The sequence below is a fragment of the Doryrhamphus excisus genome, chromosome 15, assembly GCF_030265055.1.
Source record: "Doryrhamphus excisus isolate RoL2022-K1 chromosome 15, RoL_Dexc_1.0, whole genome shotgun sequence".
In the NCBI taxonomy this organism is placed as follows: domain Eukaryota; kingdom Metazoa; phylum Chordata; class Actinopteri; order Syngnathiformes; family Syngnathidae; genus Doryrhamphus; species Doryrhamphus excisus.
This window is the reverse complement of record NC_080480.1, coordinates 2,766,679-2,778,712: the sequence shown is the minus strand read 5'-3', so window position 1 is coordinate 2,778,712 and position 12,034 is coordinate 2,766,679. Positions and strand designations below refer to the sequence as shown.

Genomic DNA, 12,034 nt, shown 5'->3' with positions numbered 1-12,034 from the left:
CAGTGTAGAATACTACATATCAACGTATCTGCGCGCTAACCACTCGACCACCGTGCCGCCCATTAGTATACATATTGAAGTAAGTACAGAAATGTTAGCAGTACTTGGCTAGCACAGAATAGTTTAATGGATCGGTATTATTGCAATACTCAGAGGTCCTTGAAAGCAACAAAAAAGTTAAGCGTAACAGCAAATAATACCAGAAACAAATCCTTCACGGGTTGCCAGACGCCTCCCCAAAAATCAAATAATCCCCCCTTTTCTTGTCTCCGTCTGTCCAGTTGATGACCAAACACCCGGCTAAGCGTCTGGGCTGTGGTCCGGAAGGGGAGCGAGACATCCGGGATCACAGCTTCTTCCGCTACATGGATTGGGAGAAGCTGGAAAACAAGGAAGTGCAGCCGCCGTTCAAACCCAGAGCTGTAAGTTTCCCGCCATTGCATCCTCGGTTTAAAAAAAAAAAAAAAAAAAGCGCAATTGGGGTCGAACTTGTCGTTTGTAATGTTCAATACGTTATTGTTGACTTTGTCCCTGACTTTCTGTCCGTTTCCTTTCCTGGATGGGACAATCGCAGGTAAGTCAGGATATGATGATGATGATGATGATGGAAGGGAATGAGCTGTTTTATGATGTTGAGAAGGTCGTGACCTTGCAGGTTTTCTGGTGTTTTTGGAGACGTGTGCGGACTGAATGAGTTTTTTTTTTTTAGTGTTTGCTTGAGGTCGGCGAGAGTTTAAGAGTTGGTCCTCCAGGGAATCGGTGAGCGGGTAGCAGTCGGGCAAAACCGCCTAAAACGACCTTGTGTTTTGTTTGTGTGTGTGTATCGGACTCGAACTGTTGTAGTTGGGTGAGAAGAAAAAGTATTGTGATGTCATCACAGGATTATTTCCATTGGCGGTTTCGGACTGGCTGGTTGACTTTTTTTTGTTTATTTTTTTTGTTTTTTATGGGGTTTTTTTGCCAGCCACAACGGTTGGATTGTTGGATTGGGCTGTCACTTCCTGTTCGTACTTAGCCACCCTGAAATGTGTTGTTGTTCTTTCTGCTCCACGTTCCATCCATCCTTCCTTTTCTCAAGTCGAAAATATGCATTTTGGTGCATTTTTGCATGCCACAAAAGAAAATAATTTTAAATATTAAATACGTAAAACCATGCTCAATAAGGTTACCGGCCCTTTAAGAAAAATATAAAACCATAGAATTAGAAGGGTACTTCCTGGTGAGGAAGACAAATGAATAAATTCAATTAAATTCAATATGAAAAAAAGTTTAAAATAAATTATTTTTTTCTGTATTTTTATGGTATTTTTTAAAAATTATTTTAAAATTTAAAAATTAATTAAAAAAAATTGAAATCATGTTTTAATCAGTAAAATAGCATTGGTGAAGTGACCGGCTCACTTTTCGATGCTTCAAATACGTCCGTGATCGTGTCTTAATGGTGGTTTCGTCCACCATTTTCCATCCATCCTGCATTTTGGTGCATTTTTGCATGCCACAAAAGATAAGTATTTTTAATATTTAATACGTAAAACCATGCTCAATAAGGTTACCGGCCCTTTAAGAAAAATATAAAACCATAGAATTAGAAGGGTACTTCCTGGTGAGGAAGACAAATAAGTAATTCAATTAAATTCAATATGAAAAAAAGTTTAAAATAGATTCTTTTTTCTGTATTTTTATGGTATTTTTTAAAAATTATTTAAAAATTTAAAAATTAATAACAAATTTTGAAATCATGTTTTAATCAGTAAAATAGCATTGGTGAAGTGACCGGCTCACTTTTTGATGCTTCAAATACGTCCGTGATCGTGTCTTAATGGCGGTTTTGTCCGCCATTTTCCATCCATCCTGCATTTTGGTGCATTTTTGCATACCACAAAAGATACGTATTTTTAATATTTAATACGTAAAACCATACTCAATAAAGTTACCGGCCCTTTAAGAAAAATATAAAACCATAGAATTAGAAGGGTACTTCCTGGTGAGGAAGACAAATAAGTAATTCAATTAAATTCAATATGAAAAAAAGTTTAAAATAGATTCTTTTTTCTGTATTTTTATGGTATTTTTTAAAAATTATTTAAAAATGTAAAAATTAATAACAAATTTTGAAATCATGTTTTAATCAGTAAAATAGCATTGGTGAAGTGACCGGCTCACTTTTTGATGCTTCAAATACGTCCGTGATCGTGTCTTAATGGCGGTTTCGTCCACCATTTTCCATCCATCCTGCATTTTGGTGCATTTTTGCATGCCACAAAAGATAAGCATTTTAAATATTTAATACTTAAAACCATACTCAATAAAGTACCGGCCCTTTAAGAAAAATATAAAACCATAAAATTAGAAGGGTACTTCCTGGTGCGGAAGACAAATGAGTAATTCAATTAAATTCAATACGAAAAAAAGTATAAAATAAATGATCTTTTTCTGTATTTTTATGGTATTTTTTAAAAATTATTTTAAAATTTAAAAATTAATTTAAAAAAATTGAAATCATGTTTTAATCAGTAAAATAGCATTGGTGAAGTGACCGGCTCACTTTTTCGATGCTTCAAATACATCCGTGATCGTGTCTTAATGGCGGTTTCGCCCGCCATTTTCCATCCATCCTGCATTTTGGTGCATTTTTGCATGCCACAAAAGATAAGCATTTTAAATATTTAATACTTAAAACCATACTCAATAAGGTTACCGGCCCTTTAACAAAAATATAAAACCATAGAATTAGAAGGGTACTTCCTGGTGAGGAAGACAAATGAGTAATTCAATTAAATTCAATATGAAAAAAAGTTTAAAATAAATTATTTTTTCTGTATTTTTATGGTATTTTTTAAAAATTATTTAAAAATGTAAAAAATAATAAAAAATTTTGAAATCATGTTTTAATCAGTAAAATAGCATTGGTGAAGTGACCGGCTCACTTTTTGATGCTTCAAATACGTCCGTGATCGTGTCTTAATGGCGGTTTCGTCCACCATTTTCCATCCATCCTGCATTTTGGTGCATTTTTGCATGCCACAAAAGATAAGCATTTTAAATATTTAATACTTAAAACCATACTCAATAAAGTACCGGCCCTTTAAGAAAAATATAAAACCATAAAATTAGAAGGGTACTTCCTGGTGCGGAAGACAAATGAGTAATTCAATTAAATTCAATACGAAAAAAAGTATAAAATAAATGATCTTTTTCTGTATTTTTATGGTATTTTTTAAAAATTATTTTAAAATTTAAAAATTAATTTAAAAAAATTGAAATCATGTTTTAATCAGTAAAATAGCATTGGTGAAGTGACCGGCTCACTTTTTCGATGCTTCAAATACATCCGTGATCGTGTCTTAATGGCGGTTTCGCCCGCCATTTTCCATCCATCCTGCATTTTGGTGCATTTTTGCATGCCACAAAAGATAAGCATTTTAAATATTTAATACTTAAAACCATACTCAATAAGGTTACCGGCCCTTTAACAAAAATATAAAACCATAGAATTAGAAGGGTACTTCCTGGTGAGGAAGACAAATGAGTAATTCAATTAAATTCAATATGAAAAAAAGTTTAAAATAAATTATTTTTTCTGTATTTTTATGGTATTTTTTAAAAATTATTTAAAAATGTAAAAAATAATAAAAAATTTTGAAATCATGTTTTAATCAGTAAAATAGCATTGGTGAAGTGACCGGCTCACTTTTTGATGCTTCAAATACATCCGTGATCGTGTCTTAATGGCGGTTTCGTCCGCCATTTTCCATCCATCCTGCATTTTGGTGCATTTTTGCATGCCACAAAAAATAAGCATTTTAAATATTTAATACGTAAAACCATACTCAATAAAGTACCGGCCCTTTAACAAAGACACTTTATTGCTTCTCCCAATATGGCAACATTGTCCCATTGGGGTTCCCTAAAAGAGGTTAAAAGACCAGCAATTAGCTGGAAAAAACATTTTGACCAGGTTGTATTTCCCATATTTCCCCAAACTATAAACAGTGGCTTTTTTGAGAGAAACGCAGATTTAATGAGTTTATGGCGTTCCTCAGGGTGACGTTGTCAGAGAATGGCGTATTCTTGTTTTCTTCATTAAAGCTCAGCGCCCTGATGGAGATGCAAAACAAGAAACAGCTTGTCTTAAAATCCCCCGTGGGGGGGAGGGGGGGCATGTCGGAGAAGTATCCTTTTTCCGTTAATAACTTGTTTCATGCACTTAGGGAATTGATGTATAAGGAAAATACGGGAAATTTTTTTTAAAAAATTCCAAGTGCACGACCACGGTGTGTTTGAGGTCTGCGGCCTTGTCGTGTTTTTGTATGTTTCGGATGTTTGTGGAAAAATGCAGCCACCTTCTTCAGGTGTGCTGGGATTATTCCGAGCGATCTCGGAATCTGACTTTATGAATGCCATCCACGGAATGATCCCAATCCACAGCCGGGAGTGTAACACGGAGCTGATATGAAACCATGTTCAAGTGATGTCATCTCACTCCCTGCCTCAACCCGCCACCCCCCCCCCCCCTCCTCCCCTTTCTTTTGTGTCCCTCTCCTTTATCCATCCGTTCTTGTCCATTCCCTGCCTCCCCCCCCCATATCCGCCCTCCCTTCGTCCCACCCTCCTCAACAGTGTGGACGGGATGCTGAGAACTTTGATCGTTTTTTCACACGCCACCCGCCGGTGCTGACCCCTCCCGACGAGGAAGTGATTCAGAACCTGGACCAGGACGAGTTCCAAGGATTCTCTTTTATCAACCCGGAGTTCCCCGGAAGCGCTGCGACCGCCCCTGCCGCCGAGCAGGCTTGATTGAAGCTCTGGCACGGACATGACACACGGACACGCACCTCAAACATCAAACCGTGCACTCACGATAGCGTTTCTTGTTCACACTGCTGCAACCCGCCTCTTCTCAAGTCCGAAATACTCACTTTGGTGCATTTTTGCATGCCATAAAAAATAAGCATTTTAAATATTAAATACATAAAACCATGCTCAATAAAGTACCGGCCCTTTAACAAAAATATAAAACCATATAATGAGAAGGGTACTTCCTGGTGAGGAAGATAAATGAGTCTAATTCAATTAAATTCAATATGAAAAAAAGTTTAAAATAAATTGTTTTTTTCTGTATTTTTATGGTATTTTTTAAAAATTATTTTAAAATTTAAAAATTAATACAATCTTTTTGAAATCATGTTTTAATCGGTAAAATAGCAAAAGGGAATTTGCATTGAGAATATTTTTCTACATCCTGGTTGCATCGCTCGACATGTCGATGTGTGAGTGACGGGAAGAAAAGCTACCACTCAAGTTGTTAGTTTGCACCAACATAATAAAAGGGTACTTCCTGGTGAGGAAAACAAGAGTGTAATTCAATTAAATTCAATGTGAAAAAAAGTTAAAAATAAATTCTTTTTTTCTGTATTTTTATGATTTTTTAAAAAATATATATTTTAAAATTTAAAAATTAATACAATCTTTTTGAAATCATGTTTTAATCAGTAAATTAGCATATAACAATAGAAGATTCCATTGAAAATATTTTTTACGTCCTAGTTGCATCACTCGACATGTCGATATGTGAGTGACGGGAAGAAAAGCTACAACTCAAACTGTTGGTTTGCACCTTTACATTTCTAAATCCCCAATATAAGGATACTTCCTGGTGAGGAAGACACAAGAGTGTCATTCAATTAAATTCAATGTAGAAAAAAAGTTTAAAATTAATTCTTTTTTTTCTGTATTTTATGGTATTTTTTTTAATTATTTAAAAATTTAAAAATTAATACAATCTTTTTTAAATCATGTTTTAATCAGTAAATTAGCATATAGCAATAGAAGATTGCATTGAAAATATTTTTTACGTCCTGGTTGCATCACTCGACGTGTCGATGTGTGAGTGACGGGAAGAAAAGCTACAACTCAAGTTGTTGGTTTGCACCTTTACATTTCTAAACCCCCAATATAACACAACCTGTGCTGAAAGGGCAGACTCACATGCCCGGACACCAGATTGGAATCAGGTGATAAGCATGGGGGTGACTTGTTTTGGAGATAATCATAACAAAATACTATATATACATACATATATGTTCGTGCATAACTCTAAGTAACATTAGTAGTCATGTGATAAATAATAATAGTCAATACTAGTAATACCAGTGCAATAACAAACCATATTTTTCTGACATAATTTTTCCATTTTTGACTCAAACCAGAAGAGGTTGGTTGTGCAGTGTGAGCAAAAAATACTACACACATCCACACACACACAAACACAACAAAATCCGACAATAACAACAAGGCAGCATTCCCTTTCCTTTTTATTTTTTTAAATTTATTTTATTTTTTTTCCCAATCCATTCCTTGGCTCTTCCAGCACGCTCCGAGTTTGGCTTGCAATTCCGGTGTGCTCTTTTAAAACCGTGGATGGTAACCTTTAGTGTTTTTTTTTTTGTATGTTTATTCTTCTCTAGTATACTCGGAATGCCTGACAATTCTCGTGCATGAGTTTATTACATGGGTAATATATGGATAATGGACTACTCGCTGTATTTTACCGTCATGCGGGATGCTTGTGTGTGTTGTTTGGGGTCATGATGGTAAAATACAGAAGACGTACGAGTCCCGTTGGAGAGACAAGGATTCTTCTCATTTTAGATCCTTTTAGTAAGCAACAAACGAGACTTTTTGTGTGTTTTACAAAAGCATGGCTGCGATACCTGCGTGTTTGTTTACATAATATATACATGTATATGTGTGTGCGTGAATGGGGTGAAATGCACTTCGCTGAGCGCATGCCCGATGTCGCCGCGCCGCGCCGCGCTGCGCCTGCCTGGCCCCGCCGTGTGCTTGTGTCCGTTTTTTTTTTTGGTTTGGCCATCGGCTCCGTCTTGCTTCACAGCGAGCGCTCTTTGACTTTTTAAACCCAAGCGAATGTTGCACGTGGGTTGCGCTGAGGCGGCGCTGCCCGTTTTTCCTCGTAGGAATTTTGGATGACGTTTTGTGATGGTTTTTTTTTTTGCTGCGTTGCCGGGGGCAACTACTATATGCTGACTTGAGAAAAGGCGTGATGTTTTTTTTGTCGAGTATCTTTCTGCATGTTGCAATGAAAGTGTCCACGCTGAACTCTGACGAAGAAACTCCGTCTCTTGTGTTTTTGTTTATGTTTATTTCGACTTAGATAGCAATAATCTTTTCTTTGACAGGAAGTCATATTTTGGCACCGGCGACCTTCCCCCGAGGTTGTGTCTGCATCTTAACCCCCCCGGCAGCTAATGTGGTGATGAGCAAAAACCCATATCACACAGCAGATTGCTGTCCATACCTGCATCATTCACCATTGGCCAGGTTACATAACCATACACTGACAGGCCACAACATTAGGTACACATGCACGAGCCGATGAAATGCATATATATATATATATATTTCCACCTATTCTCCAGATTAATTCTAGATTAATTACAAAAGAGGCGAGTTGTGTTCAGTAACGTCAATAGAATATGAATATAGAATAGAATATGAATAGTTTTCACAATAAAAAAAACAATCAAATTGTGAAAATAATAAGAATTCTAATTATAAACTAGAAAAACTTGAATGTGACTACCTGTTGCATAGCTCAGGCAAATGATACAAGTTGCATTCAAGAGCATTAAATCGTTTTCATAATGTAAACAAAACAAATTAAACAAAAAAAAAAGAGATAAATAAAGCATTTTTGAATGGGACTGCCTGTTGCTTAGTTCAGGCAAAAGATACAAGTTGCATTCAAGAGCATTCAATGGTTTTCACAATGTAAATAAAACAAATCAAACCCCAAAAAAAGAGATAAATAAAGCATTTTTGAATGGCCTTGCCTGTTGTTTAGCTCAGGAAAACGATACAAGTTGCATTCAAGAGCATTCAATCGTTTTCAAAATGTAAACAGAACAAATCAAACCCAAAAAAGAGATAAATAAAGCATTTTTGAATTGGCCTGTCTGTTGCTTAGCTCAGGAAAAAGATACAAGTTGCATTCAAGAGCATTCAATGGTTTTCACAATGTAAACAAAACAAATCAAACTTTTAAAAAAGAGATAAATAAAGCATTTTTGAATAGGCCTTCCTGTTGCTTGGCACAGGAAAAAGATACAAGTTGCATTCAAGAGCATTCAATCGTTTTTCACAATGTAAACAAAACAAATCAAACTTTAAAAAAAGAGATAAATAAAGCATTTTTGACTAGACCTGCCTGTTGGTTGGCTCAGGAAAACCATACAAGTTGCATTCAAGAGCATTCAATCGTTTTCAAAATGTAAACAAAACAAATCAAACTTTTTTAAAAAAGTGCTAAATAAAGCATTTTTGAACTTGCCTGCCTGTTGCTTAGCTCAGGAAAAAGATACAAGTTGCATTCAAGAGCATTCAATTGTTTTCATAATGTAAACAAAACAAATTAAACCAAGAAAAAGAGATAAATAAAGCATTTTTGAACTTGCCTGCCTGTTGCTTAGCTCAGGAAAAAGATACAAGTTGCATTCAAGAGCATTAAATCGTTTTCATAATGTAAACAAAACAAATCAAACCCAAAAAAGAGCTAAATAAAGCATTTTTGAATAGGCCTGCCTGTTGCTTAGCTCAGGAAAAAGATACAAGTTGCATTCAAGAGCATTCAATGGTTTTCACAATGTAAACAAAACAAATCAAACTTTAAAAAAGAGATAAATAAAGCATTTTTGAATAGACCTGCCTGTTGCTTAGCTCAGGAAAAAGATACAAGTTGCATTCAAGAGCATTCAATCGTTATCACAATGTAAACAAAACAAATCAAACTTTAAAAAAAGAGATAAATAAAGCATTTTTGGCTAGACCTGCCTGTTGTTTGGCTCAGGCAAACCATACAAGTTGCATTCAAGAGCTTTCAATCGTTTTCAAAATGTAAACAAAACAAATCAAACCAAGAAAAAGAGATAAATAAAGCATTTTTGAACTTGCCTGCCTGTTGCTGAGCTCAGGTAAAAGATACAAGTTGCATTCAAGAGCATTCAATCGTTTTCACAATGTAAACAAATCAAACCCCAAAAAAGAGCTAAATAAAGCATTTTTGAATAGGCCTGCCTGTTGCTTAGCTCAGGAAAAAGATACAAGTTGCATTCAAGAGCATTCAACGGTTTTCACAATGTAAACAAAACAAATCAAACTTTAAAAAAGAGATAAATAAAGCATTTTTGAATAGACCTGCCTGTTGTTTAGCTCAGGCAAACCATACAAGTTGCATTCAAGAGCTTTCAATCGTTTTCAAAATGTAAACAAAACTAATCAAACCAAGAAAAAGAGATAAATAAAGCATTTTTGAACTTGCCTGTCTGTTGCTGAGCTCAGGCAAAAGATACAAGTTGCATTCAAGAGCATTCAATCGTTATCACAATGTAAATAAAACCAAAAAAAGAGTTAAATAAAGCATTTTTGAATGGGCCTGCCTGTAATACAACTGATTAATCATTAGCCACTTTCTTGCGTTATCAGAAAAAGGGACTTAACTCTGCACTTCTTCGAATATGAATATGAATATGAGCCATACCAAAAAATGAATTGTGCAATGCTGTGGCCGGTTTGTGTACGGTAACAACATATTCTGAGCTAATATTACATTTCATTCGATTCTAATTCACATTTCAATAAGTCTGTGGTGGAAAACTTTGTAACAAATTTTCTGAGCGATTGTGTTGCTAAACGCTGATAAGTTGATGACGCAACCTCCGTTGTTGCTACTTAGGAGAGAGCGAAAGTGTGTGTAATGTTGATAAATACGTGAAAACGGTCCGTACTGTAAAGGAGCGGGGAAGAGGTGCAAGCAAAATAAGAATAATTCTGCATGAAAAATGTTATTATCATGAAGGCTTTTCAGTATTTACATTTAACCTATAAGAGTGTTTGTTTTTGTGTCTGCGACGCTTCCAACATGTCACTCAACTGCTGTTTTGTGTGCAAATAACGCCACATGGACATGGCGGCGGGGGTGAGAAAAGGCTTTTTATAATGTTTTTTTTTTGTTTTGTTTTTTTTTGTTCCATGTGCCAAATTTCTATGTTTCACAAAACCGTGCTTGAAAATAATAAACAGGTTAGACGTGTGTGCAGGGCTGCTGGTCTCGGTGATTTCAGCGCTATCTTCCAAAACGCCCCAAAAAAACGAACCACGGCGGGTGCGGCGTTCACGCTGCTGCATGTGCATTTAGCAAAGTGGTGCAACCCCCGAGAGCTGCTGCAACGGGGGAGAGGGACAGTGAGGAGAGGGAAGATTAGAGTGATGGAGGCTGACAGATGGGGAGGTTTCTCACTAGATTGGATAGAGAGAGAGAGAGAGAGAGAGAAGGAAAACAGACGAAGAGGAGAGAGGAAGAAGCCAACAATGAAGGAGGCGAGGAGGGCACGGGGGGGGTGGGGGGGGAGGCAGCGCCAAACCAAGCGAGGCAGGCGGCTACGACAGGCTGTGCATATTTCATGGCTGCCACTTATCATAAGAGCCTTTCCTTGATGGGGGGGGGGGGGGGGGAAGCGCAGGTTTGATGACTTCAAGGAAATAACATGCACAACACGGCCTACATACGCGCGGGCCTGCTGAGCCGCCGAAGCCGCACGTTTGATGCCGGGTTTCGCTCACCTTCTCCAGTCTTTTCCGCATCGGACGATTTGGAGTGTCGTGTATATCGTAGGGCATGAGGCTCACAACGTACGGGAGTGGGTAAAGAAGGACGTCTTGAGACAAAATGTAGTGCAATATTTTTTGCAACCAGCAGAGGCGCTCTGGATTCGAGCTCTACTTGTTGAACACCCGCCGTCTACGTCTCCGTTTCGATTCGGGTCAAAAGAGCAGACTTTGAACTGCACAGCAAATTTTAAACGGTGTCAGTCGGTCACATAAAACCAACCATGATTTGATCGTTGTGCCGCCATCTTATTTCCGTTTTGGTACAGGAAGTCACCCGCTTTTTAAGCGAAAGTAAGAATACAATGAAACATAGTATCACCTTCCTGTTGGCGGGGGAAAAAAGCTTTTATTTTATGCACTGAAAAGTATACTTAAAAAAAAAAAAACACTTATGGTAACATGCTCGTCAGGGGTGGCGTTCTAATATTTTCTGGTTTAAAAGATTTAATTTGGAGCAAGTTGCAAGCCCTCCATGTATTTATTTATTTTTATTTTTTTATTTTTTTTTTATTTTTTTTTATTTTTTTATTTTTTTATTTTTTATTTTTTATTTTTTATTTTTTATTTTTTATTTTTTATTTTTTATTTTTTATTTTTTATTTTTTTTTTATTTATTTAATGTATTTTTTATTTTTATTTATTTTATTTTTTATTTTTTTTTTTTTTTTTATTAATATTTTTTATTTTTTATACCTAAGAAGAAGACATAAAATACGAACTCGGGTCACAAATACTAAGAAGATATTTACTACAAACTAATGTGCTTATCTTAAGTAATACTTACTGAAATCCGTGATCTGCTTCTTAATAGCGCTGTCAAATTATTAATATTTTTAATCAGATTAATCACACTTTTCACATGAATTAATCATTACCGGTCTGAAATATGCCCATTTTTTGTTGTATTTTATAAATGTAATGATAAATTACAAGACTACACAGTAGAACCTCGGTTAGCGTACGCCTCGGTTAGCATGTTTTTTGGTTAAGACAAACATTATGGAGCGCGTATTGTCGTGTTATGAATACACTGCGTGAGTCCAAATGTGTTTTTCATCGCAAAACATCCTTATTAGCAGCTTGCTAATATGCGGAAACAGGAAGTGGAAGTCTGTTTATGATGTCATCAGCATTTGACTTTGTAGTTCTTTGCTAACGAAGTTACAGTGCAAGTCTCAAAAATGCTAACAGTTTGTAGTGGTAATTCTTACTTGAGTTAGCAAAGAACGTTGATGACATCATAGATGGGAGACCGAGCTGACTTAGCATGCTAATAGGCTGCTAACAAGGACATTTTATTTTACGAATACATTAAGAAAACAGTTGGAATCACGTGGTGGATTAATAA

General features: G+C 36.1%; 1 protein-coding gene across 2 annotated transcripts in view; it reads left to right on the top strand.

Moving 5' to 3' along the window:
• LOC131102802 (protein kinase C beta type) overlaps positions 1-12,034 on the top strand; it is a 96,352-nt gene that overhangs the window by 74,815 nt on the left and 9,503 nt on the right. The window contains exons 16-17 of one of the 2 annotated variants that reach the window (XM_058048358.1): positions 282-422; positions 4,621-10,108. In XM_058048358.1, the coding sequence (XP_057904341.1) occupies positions 282-422; positions 4,621-4,797 (318 nt within the window). In that variant the 3' untranslated portion in view covers positions 4,798-10,108. Of the gene's footprint in view, positions 1-281; positions 423-4,620; positions 10,109-12,034 lie in introns of those variants that run through there. The other variant, XM_058048359.1, reaches the window with a different exon arrangement.